General features: G+C 39.3%; 1 protein-coding gene across 1 annotated transcript; it reads right to left on the bottom strand.

The window, feature by feature from the left end:
• Window positions 1–2063: 2063 nt before the first annotated feature.
• On the bottom strand, window positions 2064–23131 carry tsku (tsukushi small leucine rich proteoglycan homolog (Xenopus laevis)). Its single transcript, XM_057839669.1, has 3 exons — window positions 22939–23131; window positions 11601–11915; window positions 2064–11013 (listed from the first exon to the last, which is right to left on the bottom strand). The coding sequence occupies exons 2-3, from the start codon at window positions 11907–11909 to the stop codon at window positions 10270–10272; spliced, it is 1053 nt and encodes a 350-aa protein (XP_057695652.1). The 5' UTR covers window positions 11910–11915; window positions 22939–23131; the 3' UTR covers window positions 2064–10269.
• Window positions 23132–24799: the final 1668 nt, after the last annotated feature.

Raw genomic sequence — 24799 nt, 5'->3', positions numbered from 1 at the left:
TTGGAAGATAAATCTCCGTCCCAGTCTCAGGTCTTGTGCAGATACCAACAGGTTTTCTTACAGAATGTTCCTGTATTTGGCTGCATCCATCTTCCCGTCAATTTTAACCATCTTCCCTGTCCCTGCTGAAGAAAAGCAGGCCCAAACCATGATGCTGCTGCCACCATGTTTGACAGTGGGGATGGTGTGTTCAGGGTGATGAGCTGTGTTGCTTTTACGCCAAACATATCGTTTTGCATTGTGGCCAAAAAGTTCAATTTTGGTTTCATCTGACCAGAGCACCTTCTTCCACATGTTTGCCACAAGCCACCTGGGAGACACACCAAACTTTAAACGAGACTTTTTATGGATATCTTTGAGAAATGGCTTTCTTCTTGCCACTCTTCCATAAAGGCCAGATTTGTGCAGTGTACGATCGATTGTTGTCCTATGGACAGACTCTCCCACCTCAGCTGTAGATCTCTGCAGTTCATCCAGAGTGATCATGGGCCTCTTGGCTGCATCTCTGATCAGTTTTCTCCTTGTTTGAGAAGAAAGTTTGGAAGGACAGCCGGGTCTTGGTAGATTTGCAGTGGTCTGATGCTCGTCCATTTCAATATGATGGCTTGCACAGTGCTCCTTGAGATGTTTAAAGCTTGGGAAATCTTTTTGTATCCAAATCCGGCTTTAAACTTCTCCACAACAGTATCTCGGACCTGCCTGATGTGTTCCTTGGTTTTCATAATGCTCTCTGCACTTTAAACAGAACCCTGAGACTATCACAGAGCAGGTGCATTTATACGGAGACTTGATTACACAGAGGTGAATTCTATTTATCATCATCGGTCATTTAGGACAACACTGGATCATTCAGAGATCCTCACTGAACTTCTGGAGTGAGTTTGCTGCACTGAAAGTAAAGGGGCCGAATAATATTGCACGCCCCACTTTTCAGTTTTTTATTTGTTAAAAAAGTTTAAATTATCCAATAAACGTTGTTCCACTTCACGATTGTGTCCCACTTGTTGTTGATTCTTGACAAAAAAATTAAATTTCATATCTTTATGTTTGAAGCCTGAAATGTGGCGAAAGGTTGCAAGATTCAAGGGGGCCGAATACTTTTGCAAGGCACTGTAAATCAATACAACGTAAAAACCAAGACGATCAAAATCGGAAATAAAATTATACATAAAAATCGCATTTAATCATAAATAGAATAAAAAAATAAATAAATAAAAATAAAACAAAAACTACTACTAATAATAATAATTGAAATCAGCAATGGAGATAAGCACAAGAGGAATAGAAAGCAAGTAGATTGAAATATATTGACAGTTATGTATATGCAGTGCTAAACAAAAGCGTTTTTAACCCTAATTTAAAAGAGCTAACAGTTTGAGCTTCAGACATTCAGGTAACTTGTTCCAGAGGTGAGGAGTATAATAACTAAAGGCTGCCTCACCCTGCTGGGTTCTTGTTCTTGGAACATGCAGGAGATCGGTTCCAGACGACCTTAGGGGTCTAGATGTCTCATAGGAATCTAACAAATCAAGCATGTACTGTATTTTGGTCCAAGCCCATTAAGTGTTTTGTAGACGAGCAGTAGTATATATAGTATATATACTAGTATATAGTAGATAGTAGTCTATCCTTTGACTCACTGGAAGCTAGTGTAGCGATTTCAGAACCGGTGTAATGTGGTCCAGCTTCCCTGTATTTGTGAGGACTCTGGCTGCAGCATTCTGTACTAGTTGCAGCTTCCTGACTGATTTTTTATCAAGACCCGTAAATATACCGTTGCAATAGTCCAATCTGCTGAAAATGAATGCATGCATAAGTTTTTCCATGTCTTGTTGAGTCAGAAGCCCCTTAATTCTGGTTATATTTTTTAGGTGGTAATAAGCAGATTTAGTGACGGACTTTAGATGGCTATCAAATTTTAGGTCTGAGTCAATAATTAAGCCAAGGTTTCTGACTTGATTTGTAGCTGTAAGTGACATTGTGCCAGGTTGCCTGCTTATCTTTGACCTTTCCTTTTTTGGCCCAAAAATGATCACCTCTGTCTTCTCCACATTTAACTGGAGAAAATTCTGGCACATCCATTCATTGATTTGATGAATGCATTTACTTTTTATTTAAGCTGTACAGGTTGAAGGAAGAGGCATCTAAATGAAGGCCCATCTCTACCTTGTGCAGGTGCTGTGGTTATGAACGTTTGTCTGTTTCAACAGTATGGTGCAGACATGTCCAAAGTCCGGCCCGGGGGCCAAATGCGGCCCGTGGACAAATTTCATCCGGCCCCCAGCCTCTGTCATAAAATCAATAACCTCTGGCCCACACACAGACTTACTAAATTGGTCAGCAGTACTGCTATGAAATAGCTTACACACTAAATGCTGCTCCTCATTTACCCACTAAAAGGCAGCACTCTTAAAAAACATTACCCCATGTGACCCTTTACTCCCAATTTTCTAAAATGGCGACAATCAACAAAAAAAAGAAAGTTGACTGCGACTGCCGATGCTTCAAGGATAGGTGGAAATTGGACTATTTCTTCACTAAAATACGCAACAACTGTGTCTGCCTCATTTGCAAAAAGACAGTCTCTGCTTTTAAAGAGTTCAATGTGAGGCGATATTACCAAAAAAGACACGCTGACATGTACGACAAGATTACAGGGAAGATACGTAGCGATAAATCAAAGCAACTTGAAACTAGTTTAATTTCACAGCAGCAGTATTTTGCAAGAGCCGAGATTCCAAAAAGTACGCCACTAAGGCTAGTTGCGAGATTGTTGAAATTATTAATTTGAAAAAATAAAACAGCAAATGTGACACACAAAATTGCTTGCTAAAAGTTGCTTAAATATATTGTTCTACGTAAAGGACGTCAGCCAAAGTCGGCCCCCCACATTTTTAACACACTAAATATGCCGCCCTTTGCAAAAAGTTTGGACACCCCTGGTATAGTGTTTGTGATATACTTGCATTCACCCACTGTAACTTTGAGAGGCTCCAGCTCAAGACAAAACAAAACATGTTTTGCATATTAAGCTGATTTGCTGCACTGGTGAATTCCACAAATGACTGCGTTCACATGTTTTTGTTTTTTTTTAACAGAGACAATGTGCTGTGGGGGACACATTATGATGGATGGTCTTCTTCAGTCCGAACATGCAAGTTCTTTATAAGTGAAGGCGCACATCTGGAAGTACTATCTGCAATGGGGTCATTGACTGAATGCTCACTTTCCCTCCTCCCCTATGCAAGAGAATAGCCACTTTCACAAATAGACACACCTCAGTGGGAGACAAGTGAGTGCAATGTTAGTGGTTTGCTTAAAAACCTACTAGGGCAATTAAATGAATTAGGGCTCCAAGAAGAGCTCCATGAAGTTGTCAAAACCACCAAACTCACATATACAGTAATTTCAAAGCCATTCATTTATGTGACACCTTTTCCTTATCAGATCTCAGAGTGTTGTTGTCAAGAGAAAAGACCGCATCGTGTGAATGTTTGCTCTGTGTAGCAAGACTTTTTTTTTTTTTTTTTTTTTAAAGCCTCTTGCATTGCTTGTCAGTTTGGCATGGTACCATCTTAAACTCGCTAGGGAACATGCCAAACTCCAGGACGCCTTACCACTGCCACTGTTTCTAAAGCTTCTAAAGCTTTTTCGACACCACTGATCTGTAGCCTGCACTCAATTTCTGTAAAGTTGGCTTTAAAAGAATTACAACTTGTAATGAATGACATGCAGACTACTCCATCTCTTTTTAGATGTTTAATAAAATTACATTACATTCATGCCACAAATCACCTGTGCATCAATGTACAAACAAGTACCTCATAATTACTTGTTACTCAGTAGAAGCCAGAAGCAAATTTAATTTAAAAACACCAGGTGTTTCAGTACATTATTGTGTGTGTTATACAGTCACATGCATACTCTATGTAAACTGCATGACCATATACTGTACAGCAGGGGTCTCTAACGACCGGGCCGCGGACCGTTACCGGTCCGTGGCGCATTTGGTACCGGGCCACGCAGAAATAATGAATAATTTATTAACGACTACATTCTGGCCAATTGACTTTGGCCTGTGCCGCTTAACACACAAATATCCCTGTCTACTCTAGATATACAACTACAGGATAGGGGGTCGTCGTAGAAATGCATTGATTGGACTGTTAGCAGTACATCTTGTTTTGTATATCTATGTGCGCTTGGCCTCGATAATAACGTATGACGTAGTTCGTCGCCCATCACATTTGTTCCCGGATATAATTAGCCCCCACTCTAGAATGACTAAAAAACAGACGTCTTTGGACAGATTTTTTACAGGGAAAAGGGAACCTGATGAGCCTACAACCTTGAAGAAAACGAAATCTTTGTTACTTCCCAATCACTAAAGACCCACAAACTGCGGAGTGGATTCGTGACCCATATGTGAATAAACCGAGTGATACGAGTATGTCTGTGCAACAGGAATATCAGCTTGTAGAGATCGCAAATCACGGCGACCTTAAACGTACATTTGAGACAACACCTCTACCGAGGTTCTGGATTAAAGTAATTTCGGAATATCCTGACATCACTAGGAAAGCACTGAAAACTGCTACAATTTCCAACATCGTATCTTTGTGAAGCGGGCTTCTCTCACTCTCCCATCTCGGGACCATCTTGTCCCAATGAAAAAAGCTCAGGCCTCCCACTGATTCAGCGGGTGAGTTGTATTTTCCCTTAACATGACGGGGCTAAAAACAAATGTTATTTTATATTTGCTGTATTTTTCTGCCGCACATTGCCGGTGTTCTGAGAAATTTGGCATGCGCATAACGTTAAAAATGACCGCGAATGCAAGGATTCCAAAGTACACACTACAAACTGTCTTTAAAGAAAGGAATTTTAACTCAAATTTGCCATGTTAGCTGCACACGACAACTGCACACAGCTCTCTTACATAACGGCTTCACCGTGTCGTTAAGCATTAATTTACGCTATTTTCATGGTGCACATGTATGTTTATGATGTAAGTAGTTTTTTTTAGCAGCGCTGGATAACATTGAGAGTTCAACTGAATATATAAGAGGGCTTTTTTTCACCGCCACAAAAGGTTTTGGAGCAAAAATTTATAAGGGTGCAAAATTTGACAGAACACCGGTCTGTGGAAAAAAAAGACCTAAATCACACCGGTCCGTGGTGCAAAAAAGGTTGGGGACCCCTGCTGTACAGTACTCTTTCTCATAGGCAGCCGTGCCACAGATAATAGAACAGTCATGAACCAGCGACTGAAAGTTCAGCATCTCTGACTACCCACTCTCAAAATGGTCAAGACTGAGCCCTTAATGCAAATTCTGGCGCTGCATGGTTTTGCTGATGGCTTTGTAGTCTGGTTGATACTTGGATACTTATGCAAGGAGCACCATCAGTGCACACTGAAACAAGTTTATCCATCGGTTAATTTTTTTTCTTTACCGAACTTAGTGAGGGACTTGAATAAATCCTCCCCTCTTGTTGTCCTTGTGGTAAACTGTGATAAATAGCTTACATCTGTTGACTCATCCAAAGCGAAAGAAAAAAACTGTGTCGCATTTATGTCCTTATGTCCTGCTGAAAAATACGATACTGTCTTTTTTCTTTTGCCATCTTCTCAAAGGTTTTGTAAAATCAGATGACAACGAGGAAAATGAAACTGAAAAGGAGTTTACTTCCCGATCTCACGCACACACGTTCATAGGCCACTATTTTCGACAGCAAAATACGGCAACCCCACTTGAATAGTGTCTCTGCCTCATCTGCGTAGCCCATGCAGTTGATAAATAGATAGACGCAACGTCATGTGTGATTGCCACTTTCCCACTAAAATTACTTCGAATCGGCTTTCTAGTCGCCGGATGTAGTATATGGACTACGTGTCCCATGATCACCCTGGGCTCACACAGCCAAGGCCATGGGACTTGGGGGATCTAACGTAGCACATCTAGGTTGCTATTTGATGATATCTAGTGCGAAGTGCGGGAGGGTTGTCGGAGCATTTAAAAAGTAAACATATGCCGCATAAGTCACGTCTGCTCATTACTGCACAACACCAGCATATGACCGGTAACCGTGGCCGTTTCGCGCAATGGAGTGTAACAATTTTTTTTTTTTTTTTTTTTTTTTATAATTAAAGATTTGTCTGTGAGCCAGATGCAGCTGTCAAAACAGGAAGATCTGGCTCGCGAGCCGTAGGTTCCCGACCCCTGTACTATTGCATGACTGAGTGTGGGAATACAGGTAGTCCCCGGTTTACATCGGGCCCAATTTACGTGATTGCAAATTTGTTGATTGTGAAGAATCCAGAGGCGACGGCTGTATAGACAAGTTTCCGAGGTACTTATGCTTTACTTCCTCGTGTCTGCCCGCAACTTTTGTTTTCAATTTTTTTACCATTGACTTCAATGGCGCTGGAGTGGCATCACTCACTAAAAACCCTAAAAAACACGATTTGGAAATACCGGATCCGTCTGCCATCTCGACATGGGAAGACAAAGAATTGGCCGAGGGTGACCACAAGTAAAATATTATCGTATTTTATTGACTCTATGGCAGTGGATTGAAACGCCTTCAAGAACCTGAAAAGCTCCGAGGCATTCCGTTACCTGCACAGCCACAAAGTTGGATGTATCCTCATACACGAGCACAGGAATGTTGTCTTCATGAAGGCAGATGTGGAACCAAGCCAGTGCCTCAATGCTCCGTACCAAAAACCATGGTTGCTGGTAACACCAGAGGGAAACTGCAGGTGTACCTGTAGCCCGCTCGTCTCATCAAACCATAGGACATGGTTCCAGTAATCCATGTGCTTTGTTGACATGTCTTCAGCAAACTGTTTGCGGGCTTTCTTGTGTACCATCTTCGGAAGAGGCTTCCTCCTGGGGTAATAGCCATGCACACCAATTTGATGTAGAGTGCGGCGTATGGTCTGAGCACTAACAGGCTGACCCCCCCACCTCTTCAATCTTTGCAGCAATGCTGACAGAACTCCTGTAATGAGTCACATGACATTTTGGAGGGAAAATGACTAGCAGTACTCAATTTGGACATTTAGGGATGTACGTAGTTTGTAAGGGGTGCACCCACTTTTGTTGTCAGGGGTTTGGATATTAATGGCTATATTTTGAGTTATTTTGAGCAGGAAAATAAATTAATTCTATTATATAAGCTGACCACAGACTACTTTTCATTGTGTCAAAGTGTCATTTTGTAAGTGTTGTCCAATGAAAAGATATACTTAAATATCTGCAGAAATGCGAGGGGTGTACTCACTTTTTTGATCCACTATATATAGGCACATTAGTCTGTAGAGCACTTTGGGTACTGGAATCATGTTGTGGCAGTGCTCTACGTTTAAGACAAATTTATATGTCAATGGCACTTTTATTCAGCTCTGTTAAAATATAATGGGTTAATGCTCCACTGCAAGACCAAGTTGAATAGAAATGCTTTTTTCAATGGGTGTGAAGGGGGTCATACAAGGACAACATTCCAGATTATGGCCATTTCAAAGTTAGCAGCGTCTCAAGTCAATTCACGTTTTTTTTTTTTTTTTTCCAGGAACAACTAAAACTTCAGTCTACATGATAAACATGAGTTGCAATCCACTGGTATAATCTGCTCAGACCCAAACATTACTGGTGTTTAAGAGACACACCCTGTCTGTTGCTGTGGGCCAAAACAGTCACACACGTTATAATGACTAATATAGAGTGGACTGTGACACTAGCCTTTCCTCTTAGTTTTGTTACCAGTATTTACAGTGTAGATTGACACACCTAACAGCACTATGTGAGACATTAAAATAAGAGAGAAATCCTAATTTATTACATATTTGTTTATTTTCTCAAATTCATACAGAATTGTGATTTCCATACAAACAAATCTTTCCAGAGATGTACTTAATATGATGGAATTGTAATACAAACAAACAGCATTTTAAATCCAGAAACTCGCATCTTTGCATATGTTTTGTAAACATTCAAACAAGCAGTCTCGAGTTTGGCCATTTCTTGGGTTCACAAGATGATGTGTTTAGTAAAGGGTAATGCTGGTCAAGGTGGCCCCCATTTTTTTCCCTCTCACGTCACTAACCCGTCATCATGTTAAGTAAGAACCATGTCAAAGGTTATGTGACTTACTTGCACAAGGAGCAGCACAAAAATTGGACGTTTGGAAACGGTCCTTTTGAAGTACATTCATGATATAAAAATGATCCATTAAATTGTTATGCAAATGTCAATATCCAAGCAAAACAGTTTAGGTAAATTTGGTTAATATCTTGTCAAGCAAATTCATTAAAACTCCTGCCGTAAAGACACTGTAAAGTTCTAAAAATAGTCCAGTAAATCTGACAGACTGAACAGAAAAGTGGTATTAGAAAGCCTGCCAAATTTGTATGAATTATCAAAAAAAAGTACAAAAGTGAAGAAAAGTAAGCACCGCAACTACTCTCTGCGACTAACCGCTCGCTGTTTTCCTATGCTATTGTACACTGCCCAAATAACAACAAAAAAAACCTCACACCTGTGCGGGCGAGTTCTTTTTTGTGGAGGGAGAGTATTCTGTGGGTGGTTGTAACTTCTAGAGATATCCCGATAGCTTATATCAGTGTAGTGGTAGAAATAGGTAGGAATATGAATGAAGACGTTTGAGTTGTGCCAAATAGCCACTGTATGAACGTCAGTTTTTATGTAGTGGGGGCTGGGCCTACTCATGCCTGGCTTGATGATGTCATCGCACCATCTTTTAGTCTCACCCCTAAAATCCGCCAACTTAGGTGAAAATGAGTTTATTGCTCTAAGAAACATATTGTTCTGTCACAACACATTTTCAGCACTTCATTCATTCATTCATTGATAAATACTAAAAAATGACTCAACAGTAGAGGTGTGCAAAATTTCCGATTCTTAGATTATTCGCGATTCGGCCGTGGAAGATTCGAGAACGATTCAAAAACATCCAAATTCCGATTATTGAAATATGCCAAGTAAAGCGGATGTACAACACACAGCGCGCCGCGCGGTCAATGAGCAACGGAGCGAGAGTAGCTAAACATCATGCTTCTCATTACCCGGCCCCTCGGGTAATGCCAATGCTCAACTCACGGCTCTAGCTCAACTCATGCCACGAGATAAAAAAAACACAACATACCTGACTGCTGCTAAAAAGCTGCTACAAAAGTAGGTCATCCACATGTTACGGTAGATATCATTTATATAGGACTAGATGCACTACAGTAGCGGTAGCGTTACCAGCACATCTACAAAAAGCTAGATGGGGACGTAGTAAACGGCCGCCATCTTAAAGCAGTAAACTTCCCTGCAAGGCTGTTGTAGCGAACCTTCCAAGCAAACCTAATTAACTATTTATCTAAAATACTCCTAAATCGGTAAAATATTGACTTGAATCTATCTTTAAAATAGTTTTAAAACTTTCACATGTCGAAAGTAGACAAAAGGGAAATTATGGATTAACGGGAGCAATTTTAACAACTTTAACGGTTGGTTCACAACATTAAATTAATTGAATGTAGTTTAAAGCTGCTGATACAGAATGGGGACTGGAGTTTTTTATTTACTGTTATTTTTATATTTGTTTACTGCTATATGTTAACTTGATACTGAAATAGTAGTTTGGTTTAGCCTGAGAGGATTTTTGAACAATTTTGGAACTAATGTACAAAACATTTAAAAAAAAAAAAAAAAAAAGGAGGAGGGTGCATCAAGAATCGTTTTAGAATCGAATCGGAGCATATGAATCGTAATCGTAATCGAATCGTTAGGTGCCCAAAGATTCCCAGCTCTACTCAACAGTGTCTTTAATTTTCAGCAATAAACAAAGACTTTATCCTGTACAATGACGTTTGGCCATTTCGTCACTTTTGCATGGTGCTTACGCTAGGCAAACAGTTCAATGCCCTTAAATCTACAAAATTGCATTAAACGATGCCTTAATGTAGTGGTAATGTGGTCAGTGGTAGTTTTAGCGGTAAATCATTGGGATAATCAGTAGTTTTCTTTTAAGAACGTTTGGCATGCTGTATTGTGGCAAAAAAATTAAGTGCAACAACATCACCTTTGTTTCTATTTAGATGAAGAAAGTGACTATGACAAATGAATAAATAGCGACCATTTTGTGTTAAATATTTTTTGTGTCTATAAAGGCCACACGAATCCTTTTAAAGCTTGGGGGGTAAGAGGTTGAAGGCACAGCGCGTGTATAAAGATTTAAGACTGATTTGTATTGACAGAATCACAACAAAACACCATTCCGGTTGCAGTTGAGCACTTCGTAGTGTTTGGTCTGACCCAGCTGCCGGTGAAACTGTCCTTGTTTCTGGGACCTCCAGCAGCGGATGTTCTGTCCTAGTGTAATGCTCTTGATACTGGGGAGGTGAGAGAGTATGTTGTTTGGCAAGGACGTCAGCCCAGAGCCGGATAAATTCAGCTCCTGCAACGATTTCAGTCTGTTGAAAACAGATGGGCTTAATGTCTTCAGTTTGGGATTGTTGGAGAGATCCAACACTTGAAGGCTCTGGAGATTTTTAAAACTGTGCATCTCAATTTTCTCAAGCTCATGAAGGCCGCTGAGGGATAAGTAAACCAAATCTTTAAGGTGAGCAAAGTCCCCCTCTTTAATGGTAACGATTGGGTTTTTATCGAGATTGAGGTATCTCAGGATATCAAGTCCTGCCAGCTTTGGTACGCTTGAAAAACGATTCGCAGTTAGATTCAACCTTTGAATGTGTACAAGTTTCCCATGCGGCATTGCAGAAATTGATACAAGTTTGTTGTGTGACAGATCCACGCTAACAGGTTTGCCGTTTACTTTAACCGCAAACGCACCCATGTCAAAGTCCTGGAAATTGTTGTAGCTGAGATCCACTTCAGCCAGAGGGAGACCAGAGAAGCAGCCTGATGAGAGGGCCTCCAACTCATTGTGGCTCAGATCCAGAATCTCCAGGTAATAAAGCTTGGAGAAAGCTTTGGAACTTACCTGAAAAATATTAGGCGGGTGAGAGACTATTCAGTAGCAAAAACGCAGAAAACGTGAAAAATATGTTTCTCTAAATCCCTTCATTAACTGAAATGTTAAAGTTCTGTTCCTACTACAGTGGTTGACATGGTTCTTTTTTTTTTTTTTTTTAAACAACGATGCTATCGACTGACACCAAGCTCGACCAGTCTATGATTGATAATGATGATAATGATTGTAATAGACAAGTTGGGTAAGGCACGTTTTCAAATAAGCTGCACTTAGCTAAATTATGGGATTTAAAATTTTTAAAAATTACCAAAGGATAAAATAATTGTTAATTTCATCGGCTGACAGTTGCTCGTGATAATGTACCAATGTAGTTGGTAGAAATAGACAACAGGAGTTCAAATTGAATAAACAACTAAGAGAGGCCATGTTCATGCTACAGTTAACATTTAAAACAAATTTTATTTGTATTTCAACGCACTATTGTGTATTTTTTTTTTTTTTTTTTTTTTTTCATTAAGAAAAAAAATCTGCATTTTTGTGCTCACAATGGATTACACTATTTAAAAATTTACAAGATACAATAAGTGAGGTCTTACCATTGTAATGTGGTTGTTGCTCAGGTCCAAGCTTACAAGGGTGGTGTAGCCTGGCCCTGCCAGCATGGTATCGGTGAGCGGGCCCATGGCATTAGAGGACAGGTCCAGGTAGGCGGTGTCCAGCGGTATGGGCACAGGCATGGTGGTGCCACTTTCCAATCCTTGACAGTTTACTGTGGTCAGGCTGAAGCTGTCAAAAAGGCCAAAGTTTTCCACGTCGCAGTGGCAGCCTGGGTGGCAGTTCTTGACCGAAGTGGAAGGGGTGACCACTAGCAGCAACAGCAGGTCAAGCAAAAGGAAGAGCGCCATTATGCTCTGGAAACACAAAGCACAATATTTAAAGTTACAAGTGAAATGCTATATAAAATCCTTAAATACCTTGGAATGAATTTCATTTCCAGGGTTTGCCCTACATATAAAAGATTGTTGCGGATGGCTGGATCCCGGGGGGATGACGGCAGCCCCTTTGCTGGGCTGCGCTGGCTCCCCCCCCCGATAGACCCCAATCACCAACGTCACACAATGACGTGTCGCTGTATTGTGCCGCCATATTGTCCGTCATTCTGTGTCCGTATTCTCAATGGTCTCAATTTATCGTGCAATTTATAGTGCAATTCATGGAAGCCCCGGTGCTTTCAAACGCTGTAAACTCATTTGATGTGTTGCATAAAAGTCGTTATGTGGAAAAGCTTCGGTCGATCCATTCGCCAGATCCATATTTGATGCCTAAATCGATATTTTTCGACCCGCTGTCTTCGCCGTCTCTGCCTGACATCTGCTACCCTGATATCTATAACTATTTTGTCCACAGATACTCAGCATATTCTCATGGAACTTTGAAAAACTTTAAGAGCAGCACTCTAAGCAAGATTACCCCATGTGACCCTTTATTTCCAATTTTCTAAAATGGCAACAATCACTTAAAAAAAAGTTGACTGCGATGGCCGACGCTTCAAGGATAGGTGGATATTGGACTATTTCTTCAATAAAATACGCAACAACTGTGTCTGCCTCATTTGCAAAGAGACAGTCGCTGTTTTCAAAGAGTTCGATGTGACGCGATATTACCAAACAAGACACGCTGACATGCACAACAACACTCACAAAGGATTCACACATGGCTGATTTGTGTCCACCTTTCCCCACCCAATCACTTATTCCCTGACTCCCTCCCCCGCCTTCCTCTCTCTCCTTGGTCATAAAAGAGGCCCCCCACATGGTGTCAACCGGAAATACAACTAGCTAATGATAGCACCAACATATTCATAGTGTATGCGTTCAATGTATTTTTTGTTGTTTGTGCTTCCTCTCTCTCTCTCTCTCTCTCTCCTTTTCTTCTGTCCCCCCATAAACTCTTCCTGTTCGCTGCTTTCTCCTAATAAATGAGGTACGTTGAATGATGACAATGGGAGTATGCCATACTCCCATGTGATACATTAAAACTGTTCAGACCAGTCACTTATATTTCCATTCTCTGTATCAAGCAGCTGAACAGTAAAGGTTAAAAACAAAAACAAAAAACAACCAAACAAAAAAAGATTATGGCACACCACCACACCAAAATAAAAGCCGCCCAGCCTTGCAAATGAGATTTTTTATTAAGATTTTAAGATACATTCTAATTTAAAATTTGTATAATTTAACATGACGTTTAAAATAATATATACAGTGGGGCAAATAAGTATTTAGTCAACCACTAATTGTGCAAGCTCTCCCACTTGAAAATATCAGACAGGCCTGTAATTGTCAACATGGGTAAACCTCAACCATGAGAGACAGAATGTCGGGAAAAAAAAACAACTGAAAATCACATTGTTTGATTTTTAAAGTATTTGCAAATCATGGTGGAAAATAAGTATTTGGTCAATACCAAAAGTTCATCTTAATACTTTGTTATGTACCCTTTGTTGGCAATAACGGAGGCCAAACATTTTCTGTAACTCTTCACAAGCTTTTCACACACTGTTGCATGTATTTTGTCCTATTCCTCCATGCAGATCTTCTCTAGAGCAGTGATGTTTTGGGTCTGTTGTTGGGCACCATGGACTTGCAACTCCCTCCACAGATTTATGGGCTTGAGATCTGGAGACTGGCTAGGCTACTCCAGGACCTTGAAATGCTTCTTACGAAGCCATTCCTTTGTTGCCCTGGCTGTGTGTTTGGGATCATTGTCATGCTGAAAGGCCCAACCACGTCTCATCTTTAATGCCCTTGCTGATGGAAGGAGATTTTCACTCAAAATCTCTTGATACATGACCCCATTCATTCTTTCCTTTACACAGATCAGTTGTCCTGGTCCCTTTGCAGAAAAACAGCCCCAAAGCATGATGTTTCCACCCCCATGCTTCACAGTGGGTATGGTGTTCTTCGGATGCAATTCAGTATTCTTTCTCGTCCAAACACGCGAACCTGTGCTTCTACCAAAAAGTTCTATTTTGGTTTCATCTGACCATAACACATTCTCCCAGTCCTCTTCTGGATCATCCAAATGCTCTCTAGCGAACCGCAGACGGGCATGGACGTGTACTGGCTTCAGGAAGTGGAAAAGACGTCTGGCAGTGCAGGATTTGAGTCCCTCGCAGCGCATTGTGTTACTGATAATAGCCTTTGTTACTGTGGTCCCAGCTCTCTGTAGGTCATTCAATAGGTCCCCCGTGTGGTTCTGGGATTTTTGCTCACCGTTCTTGTTATCATTTTGACACCACGGGGTGAGATCTTGCATGAAGCCCCAGATCGAGGGAGATTATTAGTGGTCTTGTATGTCTTCCATTTTCCAATAATTGCTCCCACAGTTGATTTCTTTACACCAAGCGTTTTACGTATTGCAGATTTACTCTTCCAAGCCTGGTGCAGGTCTACAATTTTGTCTCTGGTGTCCTTCGACAGCGCTTTGGTCTTGGCCATAGTGGAGTTTGGAGTGTGACCGACTGAGCTTGTGGACAGGTGTCTTTTATACCGATAATGAGTTAAAACAGGTGCCATTAATACAGGTAACGAGTGGAGCCTCATTAGACCTCGTTAGAAGAAGTTAGACCTCTTTGACTGCCAGAAATCTTGCTTGTTTGTAGGTGACCAAATACTTATTTTCCACTGTAATTTGGAAATAAATTCTTTAAAAATCAAACTATGTGATTTCCTGGGTTTTTTTTTCACATTCTGTCTCTCATGGTTGATGTTTACCCATGTTGACAATTACAGGCCTCTCTAATCTTTTCAAGTAGGAGAACTTGCACAATTGGTAGTTGACTAAATACTTATTTTCCCCACTGTATGTACCTAATTATTTATGCACAATTTGGCATGTCATCTGAAATAGCATGTCAAATAAAAATTATTTGGAAATCACATCATTCTCCTGCTGTAAGCTTGCGCCTGACTACGTCGGCAAGAAATTGGAAATCGGGAGAAAAATCCACAGAAAGGTATTTCAGTGTAATGAATGCAATTCTAGGTTTAAGACTATGAAAACAAACTTAATATGGACATTGACGTAATGTTTAAGTTCCTTGTGGCGCGTCTATGACCCAAATTGTCACGTCCTACTATGGCGGTTGTTCGTTGTGGACATCACTGGTTGTTATTTCAGATTAATATTTTTGAACGAGAACAGTTACTGAAGAGGAGGGTCCGCTAAGAAAAGGACTACAGTATTATTGTTGTGGTGATGTAGACCGTCACGTTCCGAAATATTTAAATAGCCTCTGAGGCTCAGGCTAATTATATATTTCGGAACGAAACTTACAAAGTTTCTGAGGTGCCCCTCAGTTTCGAAGGTATTTAGCCCTCACGCTCCAAGGAGTAGAAATAACCGACCGGCTATGGCAAGCGTATTATTTATTTTAATGGAACGATAACGTTTTCAATAACTGAATGAGACAAGATCACAGCTGGAGACTCAGCTCTGCAAGGCACATTAAGTCCAGGGAAGGAGAACTAAGGGAAATAAGCAAACACAGGCAATCTGGCTGGGACCCAACATGGACAGAAATGGCAAAGTTCAAGCCCTAGCTGTACCACATAAATCAAGATGAGTAGTAAGAATTGTGCAACTATTATTTTGTAAATCATTATTTTATTGTTTTAACTTAAGTTACGGTGTTAAAAAAGGTCCACTGTTTAGAACTTGGCATATTATCCAAAAAATTACAAAACAGATGTTGAATTTGCATCCAAATAAGTATTTTTCATCTTATTGAAACAAATCATTGTTTTTTTTAAATATGAGTTTGCACTAAGGACTAACTTAAAAACAATCATAAATGTAACTACCATAAAGACACTTCAGTCTTAACTTAAACTAACCAATGTAATCTGTGAAAACATGGGATTGAAACAGTGTAGTCATAATTGGTAATGCATTTTATGTGTTTCAAAATATGGACCAGGTCAGCATGATGTCAAAGATGGAATCACAGACTGATGAATGGGGAAGGCTGTACTCTTGCTTGAGTCAACTTTCGGCCATTGCGTTGACAGTGTCCATATCAACAGTGAACTGTGAGAGAGATTTCTCTGCAATGAACAGAGTAAGACATTTGGTCAACTGTACAATGTACAAAACTGTACAATGTCTTCATTTCCTAGATATATTTTTTCTTGTGTAGGTGAAGACAGACCTAAGGAACTGGCTGCAATGGAACCATCTGGCACCATGCCTCACATTGACTATAAATGGACCCATGAAAGAGCCTTAAAATTGTTTTGTTAAAAATCTAGGAAAATCAAGTGCAGGCATTATGCAATCTTTGCAAATAGATCTTTGTTATGGTTCTTCTTGGGGAAAAAAAATAACTTGTTAAAAAAATCCTATTTGCCATGATATGAAACAATTTCACTGTGGCATGCTGTCCGACTCCGAGGCCAATTCTTATCAAGTAAATTGTTTTCAGTACAGACATAACAAGTTGCTCTCGCAGCCTTACTTATAATGTTCTATTCACTTCTGGGTTTGTGGAGGAAGATATGGACAAAGACAGCTCTTACACCTAAACTAACTCGAATACGATGAGAGGTTGCGATTTGTGCAACAAGGGGAAATGAAGAGTCAGGGTTGAGCTGTCCTGCCAAATACCCTGCAGGCTTCAGATAAAAGCTACTTCTCTTGGTTGCGAAATTATGACCACACGTAGCATACCACATGTATCACTTTGGCTTTAAATGCTTTGAAAATTGTTTTTCAGGCAATGAGGCAGCAAGCACTGCCCTTTAACGAAAAACATTGTTTGCTTAGTAGACCGGCAACGCAATAAATAATATACTTAGGCTATTACACTAGTATTAAGATCATTAACATCAGCTTATGCAACAGGCTGATAGAGCGCCACAAGTCGGTCAACATTAACTGTAGCTCAAAGTCCTGGACCAGTACCTCTGTGCAGGGTTTGATTTGACCCCTATAACCCCTAACACTCCTGGCTTTGTGTACTGTGCAACAGGTTGTTTCTTTTAATCATTATGGCCTCTCACCACAAACCTGAAATAGGAAGAGTCAGCTTTTGGACTTTTACATGCATGTCTTTAGTTGTTAGCTTTACAACAGAGCACTCAAACCTAGTTGTAAACATAAAGATGTAAAATTCAGTGGTTGTCTAGTGGAGCTCAGCAGTAAAGCTCTTCTGAGAGCCTGACAGTTACATAACAAAAGATATCATTTGGATTACTACCTAATGCGCACACCTTCATTGATGGCCCCATTTGGCCTTGAGATAGCAGAGGAAAGGCATTGGGTCTGTCCAAGCCTTTAAAAACAAAGAAAATAGGCTGACTTTTTACCACAGGAAACTGCCAGTAAAAATAAAAAGTGCAAAACATGACAGAGGCAGCCCAGTAAGTTGGAAGACGCGTTCATCCTTTCTTCAACCTTTACTCAATCTGCTCTGGAGAGGGGCTGAATGTTCCCTTCCATGTGTTCCTCTCCCCCGACTAATAAAGCCTTCAGCTCACATGCACGCTAAAGACAGCAAGAAGTGAGACGTTCAAACCCTCCCTTCCACCTGACTGAATAATCAGCAAAAGCCTGTGAGAAAGAACAGGCTGACATCCTTTCACTACCCACGCCTTTCTAACAAAGAGTGAAAAGACAACTTGCACGTTGCTCCTGTTGCTGTGTCATCAGTAGGTGAATGAGGTGACGTTATAGCGCTTTGACTGCCGTGAAGGTGGAAAAACACAATACAAGTGAAACACACACCCATTGTGGAGCTGAAATTGCATTACAGTCAGTGTTGTTAATAACGGCGTTACAATATAACGGCGTTACTAACGGCGTTATTTTTTTCAGTAATGAGTAATCTAATTAATTACTTTTCTCATTTTGGCAACGCCGTTACCGTTACTGAGGCGGGAAAGGCGTCCGTTACTATGCGTTACTAAGTTGGTTAAATAAAAAAAAGTCTGAGAGAAACGGACTCACGGGGACGAGAGCAGAGCAGGAGTGGGGAAGACGCCATTGCAACCGCATGCTAGATGGCTCCAATAATACCTGACTGCAGCCATAGCCGACAAACTACGCCCACATGACAAGGTAGATATCATATTATAGAACTAGATGCAGATGACAGACACTGCTGCATTGCCAACATGTTTTAAGGACTACATGCGTTTGTAAACAGCCGCCATCTTAAAGCAGTAGACCTCTCAGGAAGGCCCTGATGTAGAGATCCTTCCTAGCGAACCTAAGTAATTTTTTTTAAATCTAAAATGCTCCTAAATCGGCAAAATCTTAACTTAAATCTATCTTTAAATGATGAAACAGTTTAAAAACTTACACATGTTTAAAGTAGACAGAAGGGAACTAATGCAATAACGGGAAAAATTTTAACAACTTTAACGATTGATTCACAACTTTAAATGACTTCCACACATAGCAAAGGTTACTAGCTAGTTATCGCAATACCCTTGTGTCTAGTTAAGTGGAGGGTAAAGAATTGGGCTTGGGCCAATTGTCCCCCAAACCCTTTAAGCTTCACATTGTGTGACCTGTTTTTTTAAATTTTTTTTATTTTTTTGAGGAAAAAAAAAATATCACTAGTTACTTTGCCAAGTAACTAATTACTCTTACATTCAGGTAACTGAGTTACTAACGCAATTACTTTTTGGGAGAAGTAATTTGTAACTGTAATTAATTACTTTTTTAAAGTAAAATTAACAACACTGCATGGCACTAAATGCGTTAGTAGACAGCCGCCATCTTAAAGCAGTAGACTTTTTAGAACGGCTCTGTTGTAGAGAACCTTCCTAGCGAACCTAAGTAACTTTTTATCTAAAATACTTCTAAATCGGCAAAATCTTGACTTGAATCTATCTTTAAATGATGAAACAGTTTTAAAACTTTCATATGTCGAAAGTAGAGAGAAGGGAACAAATGCAATAATGGGAGCAATTTTAACAACTTTCAACAGTTGATTCAGGGTAAAGGGTAAATTAGGGTAAAGAATTGGGCTCGGGCCAATTGTACCAAAAACCTTCACAAAAAACTTCACATAGTGTGGCCAATGTTTTAATTTTTTTTTAGGGGAAAAAAAAAAGTAATTATCACCAATTACTTTGACAAGTAACTAATTACTCTTACATTTAGGTAATTGAGTTACTAACGCAATTACTTTTTGGGAGAAGTAATTTGTAACTATAATTAATTACTTTTTTTCAGTAAGATTAACAACACTGATTACAGTGCTACTGGCATATTTTTTTTGTTTAAAGTTATCATTCAGTCACAAATGACACCAGGCATAATCTTCACACTGTACTTTACGTATTGTATAATATCAAAATATAAAACTTAAGCCTGCATAAACAACCACTTCGCTGTAATAGACGTGGAAAACTCCCTCTAAGGAAGAAACTTTAAACCAAAGTCAGTTGGTGTGAGCAGGCGAGTAGAGTACACTCTGCTAATCAGGCTCAGCAGCCAGGAGGGGGACAAGTGAACAGCAGGCACAACAACATTCACATTAACAATACAATATGAAGTGAAGCAGTGAAAACTCATGCAAGAGAATGCAAACTCCACACAGGAAGACCTGAGGCGAGAATGAAACCCAGACCTTAGAATTTTTACGTTGATGCACAAAAGTAGTCCACCATGGTGAAATGTACGGTAGTATCACCAAATGCATTTCAAAGCAGTATTACCTTTAAGCAACAACTTCCACAAAATGTGCACGTTTTTTAATAGCATGCCTAACATAAAATACCACTCACAAGCGAAACGTTGGTTCGACCAGATTTGTTATACCGAAATTTACTGCTCTCATCTTGAGAAACGTTAATTTCTCAGGTAATTGACCAGAGGTGGGTAGTAACGCGTTACATGTACTCTGTTACATTTACTTGAGTAACTTTTTGAGAGAAATGTACTTCTAAGAGTAGTTTTACTAAGCTACACTTTTACTTGAGTAGATTTGTGAAGAAAAAAAAAACACTACTCTGCTACTTTGGGCTACACAGGACTCGTTACATTTTTCCTCCTCATTCTACATATTAGATTTATTTATTAGTTTATTTTTGCCAGCGATGCCAAGAGTAGCTATTTCACCAATGAGACATATCAACAATAATCAGACGTCAGACGCAAGCTTGCCGTTCTGTTCACGCCAGCCTGTTCAATCATGTGGTGTCTATAAAGCACCGTAAAAAAAGGCAGTTGACGTAGAGCGCTGCCCTCAACATGACTCGAAAGCGCGGATTTTAACCTCTCTCCCAGTTTTTATTTGGCGCCAATTGACCACTGAAAACCGGATATATGATCCTTTTACTTTCATAATTGTATTTATGAAGGAACTATTCACTATTCAAACTAAGAATTATTTTTACCACCAGAGGGCACTCATGCTCTCTGGACGAATAATGATTCATTTATGTAATTTTTTTTCTCTCTTCGTAATTCAATTATTATTATTATTATTATTGTATTTCTTTGACTTAATGTGGTTATGTAATGGGTTGTCGTACAGTATTATTATAACAACTGTTGATCTAGATAACTTCGTGCTCAGAAAAAAAAAAAACACTTTTTTACTTGTACTTTAGTACATTTTTTGGGCAACGACTTTTACTTGAGTTACATTATTTTGAAGTAACGCTAATCTTACTTGAGTAAAATTTCTGGCTACTCTTTGCATAGGTACAATAGGGACATAACACTTTTCAGGATGCTCAAATTGTCCCCACAAACTTTAAAGCAACCTTATTTGCTATACATAATGACTTCAGTTATGGGAAGACAATCTAAATTACCCATATATGTTGTAAGGATAGAATTGACCATTATTATACCATTAATAAGTGAATTATTTTCATTATGTTCAGACTTACATTCAGACTTACATTTACCCCCTTTCACTTGCTGAATGTGTCAGTCCATTTTTCCCCCCTCAAACGCACGTTTGATTGGCTGATGGCTTGACCCCTCCCCCACCACACACACACACACTAAAAGCCCCGACAGAAATACAACATGCCGCTTCCTCCGCCCCCTTCTAAGAGGAGGGATATTAGAAGTTTCTTTTTTGTTTGTTTGTTTTTTCGGCCAGCAGCATCCACTCTAAGAATTGTAAAAAGATATCAATGTTGTTCAGGCGGGGACCCCACCACTATTTTTTTTACTGAAAGTTGAACCTGCATCAGAGTTAGAATAACATTAAGTTGTGTGAATTTGCTAACCTGCAAAACTCAAATAGGAAGCTGCTTAGAGAGAAGTGTCCTCCTGTATGTGTTTTCTAATATAACAATTAAACTGTGAGAAATGTAGTGAGTTTCCCAAATTCACCCATTTTTATTTTATTTATGTGGTCTTAAATCCAAAGGAGCTTTCATTTTTTGTTTGGCTGTGCTTGTTGACAAAAGCAGTAGTGTTTTACATGTAAGAAGGCTCCTTTTTTATTTATTTTTGTTATTCCCTGACTAATAAGTTTTTGCAGTTACATTTAATATCTTTATTTAGGCAATGTCTTAAGATAAATGTTTATTTTTTTTGCATTCTTGGATAGTTAAGAGATTATGAACAAGTTTGTATTTATTGTATATGTTAATATGATTTATGTTCAAATATTGCAATTTAAATTTGCTAACAAAATCCAGACATTTATTCTGGAAGCTTTCAAAATCTTTAATAGTTTTTTAAAATAAAGGTTTGAATCAAATAGTGTATCACCTGAACTAGTGCTGCAACAATTAACTCGAGTATTCAATTAGAAAAAAATATTCTAATTACATTTTGCTGCTTCGGGTATTTGTTTAATTAAAGTGGCGTTGTAATGGTTTGTTTTGAAAGTGTTTACATGTAGTTTGATTGATTTGGGTGGATACACTGCCCTCTAGTCTGCCTCATTTTACATGGCCAAATCCAGCTGCTCCCTGTTAAGACCATCATAAGCTAAGTTTTTGTTTGAGCTAATGTTTTTTTATGCATTCGTAATTTAGTTTAAAGGTATTTTTAGCCAATTTTTGTAGGAATATGTGTCTGAATTATTTGTAAAGCGCATTGTTGAAAGAAAAAAAGTATTTTATGGCATTTAAGCTGGCCAAAATTTTAGACTTTTATTAAGTAAGTTAGCCAATTGTTCTTTTGTTGTATATAGACCCTTTTTTATACCGTTTGAGGTTCAGCTTAGATATTTTAGTTTTTTTATGTTCGTTATCCGATTACTCGATTATTCGAACTAACTAGTTTATCGATTAATCGACTACTAAAATAATCAATAGCTGCAGCCCTAACATGACCCAATACCGAAATTTAGTATAAGTCAATACAGATTTATTTTGAATTGATCATTTAGCCTTTTAATTAATTAGGTTCATATTCCTGAGAGATGTAGCCCTGACCCCCTCTCACTCAATTTGTTTGGTCTTATTAATGTACCGTCCCCAGCAAAAAGTGTACATGCAGGTTATGCAGTTATATCGTCCCTACTAATGTTGAGGCCAAACCTACACCCTTGTCTGTAATTGACCTGGCAAAAACAAATGATTCGAGATTTTATTTACCTTTTTTGTACGTGGCAGACAATACATCAAACGTGCAGCTCAATGGATATCACCTTCAACGATCTGATTACTAATGCGTTGAACTCCCCAGCGGATGTCAATCACAGTCTCGCATGATGCCTGAAAAAGTTATCCGAGCGGAGGATATCATTGTGCGGTCAGCTGAAGGGTGGCAAACCGTGGGTGCCTTCTTAAAAGATTGGCGAAATGAAACTCGAGCTGACCACTGAGCGCCGAGTGATTTTCTTTGACCGAACTTCTCAAACACAAATTTTTAACACAAAAAAGAATGTCGAAGAAAGTAATGACAACAACTTGCGTTTTTAAAAGTTCACGCCGCCGTTTTACTTGCCTTTCATTCAGTGTCCGCGCTCTTTTAGTGTCCGTTTTTCCACTTCACTTCACCGCTCCCATTTTCCAAACCCCCGCTGAGCTGGGCTCCTGTATGTCCGGGAGAAGTGCCTCTCTACGGGGCTACATGAGCTCCGCTGGTCCCTCCCTCCTACCCTTCGCTGTTTCTCCTCCGCTCTTTGCAGTCAGTAGGCGTTAACACAAACTAGACCCTCGTCTGCTTCCATACCACGGTGAGGAATGACGTAGATTGACGGATGGCTCTTTAAAAAAATACAAAAACAAAAAATAAACCAAAAAAAGTAAGAGTGTTAGTTGAAAGTCAGAGGGCATATCATAATAAAAAATAAACAAAAAAAGTAAGTGTGTTAGTTGAAAGTCGGAGGGCATATCATAATAAATTAAGATAGAAATAAAACATTTTTAAAAATCATTCAAATAAAACTACAAGTAAGTTTTCTATTGAACTTAAATGTTGATACAGTTAATAGTGCAATTCTCTGTGTGAATACTGAAAGCTAAAATGGCTAACAATAGATCTTTTTTTACAATCAAGGTTTCTCGGGCAATTTTCTCATTTGGCCACAAGAAGGCGTCAGAGTTAAATGTACCTTTATAATTGCATTGCAACCAACTGCTTTTAATCATTTCATTTACCAGAACGCATGCAAAGAAGTAAGTGAAATGTTCAACCATTATCTAACAAATTGATCATCGGGATGCTTTCCCTGTATTTGATTATAATAGCAGTCATTTTAATATTGTTAACCATTTTAATAGGCACGTTCACAATTTCATTCATTCAGTGGTGTTACCACGAGGCCAGGTGCGGGTGGGCATGATAAAAGTTGATTTGATTTGATTTGATTTGACTTAGAACACATCCATAACTGAACAGTATGGACATGCAGGTGACAATGTTTTTTTAGGTAACCTACTGTGGTTCCTTGGTTTTATTATTATAATTATTCTTTGTTCCGCAGCCGCTTTGAGCTCAATTTGACCCCCTTCAAATGTTTCAAAATGCACCAAATCGGCAGGCCGGTCAAGACAGGTGCAATCTTTGATACCGATAAGACAAATTGCAAATACACTATGTAGCGCCCCCTAGCAGTCATTTTTTGTCCCGCCGACGCTTTGAGCCCTACTTTGACCCCCTCAGAATGTTTCAAAACTCACCAACTCTTCAGCCAGACGAACACAGGTGAAAACTTTGATAAAATGTAAAAAAAGAAAAGAAAAAAAAAATCACTATATGCGTAAATGTGTGTTGCACCCCCAGGAACAAAACCAACATTTCATTTTTTTTTTTTTTTTTTCATGGTGAAAGAGGAGGTAACAACGCAAAAGTTAAAACTTAGAACACATCAGTGCTACTATATGAATGAGATACCATACGCGGTGCCCTGGCTGCCGTTAGTACTATATCCAGTTTTCTTTGGGTGGGCAGAGCGTGTCTGTGGGTGGGCACTGCAAAACCCCAAGAAGTTGCTCACACAACAAAATTAACGACGTATGACGAATTTATATATATATATATATATTAGGGCTGTCAAAATTATCGCGTTAACGGGCGTTAATTAATTTTTTTAATTAATCACGTTAAAATTAGGGCTGTCAAAATTATCGCGTTAACTGGCGTTAATTAATTTTTTAAATTAATCACGTTAAAATATTTGACGCAATTAACGCACTTGCCCAGCTCAGACATATTTAAATGTCACTAGAGTGAAAGGCCCACCTGTTAATTGTGTTTTGCGGAGTTTTGCTGCCCTCTGCTGGCGTTTGGGTGCGACTGATTTTATAGTGTAAGTAATTATTGCCATCAACAATGGCGGGCTACTAGTTTATTTTTTGATTGA

The sequence above is a fragment of the Corythoichthys intestinalis genome, chromosome 6, assembly GCF_030265065.1.
Source record: "Corythoichthys intestinalis isolate RoL2023-P3 chromosome 6, ASM3026506v1, whole genome shotgun sequence".
In the NCBI taxonomy this organism is placed as follows: Eukaryota; Metazoa; Chordata; class Actinopteri; order Syngnathiformes; family Syngnathidae; genus Corythoichthys; species Corythoichthys intestinalis.
This window is presented reverse-complemented; position numbering and strand designations above follow the sequence as displayed.

What these genes read in the sequence shown, in the direction of transcription:
- tsku (XM_057839669.1), bottom strand. Translation starts at nt 11,909, where the DNA reads ATGGCGCTCTTCCTTTTGCTTGACCTGCTGTTGCTGCTAGTGGTCACC. An exon ending in GCAACAACCACATTACAATG is followed by an intron (nt 11,014 to 11,600) that starts GTAAGACCTCAC and finishes AATATTTTTCAG; the next exon opens with GTAAGTTCCAAAGCTTTCTC.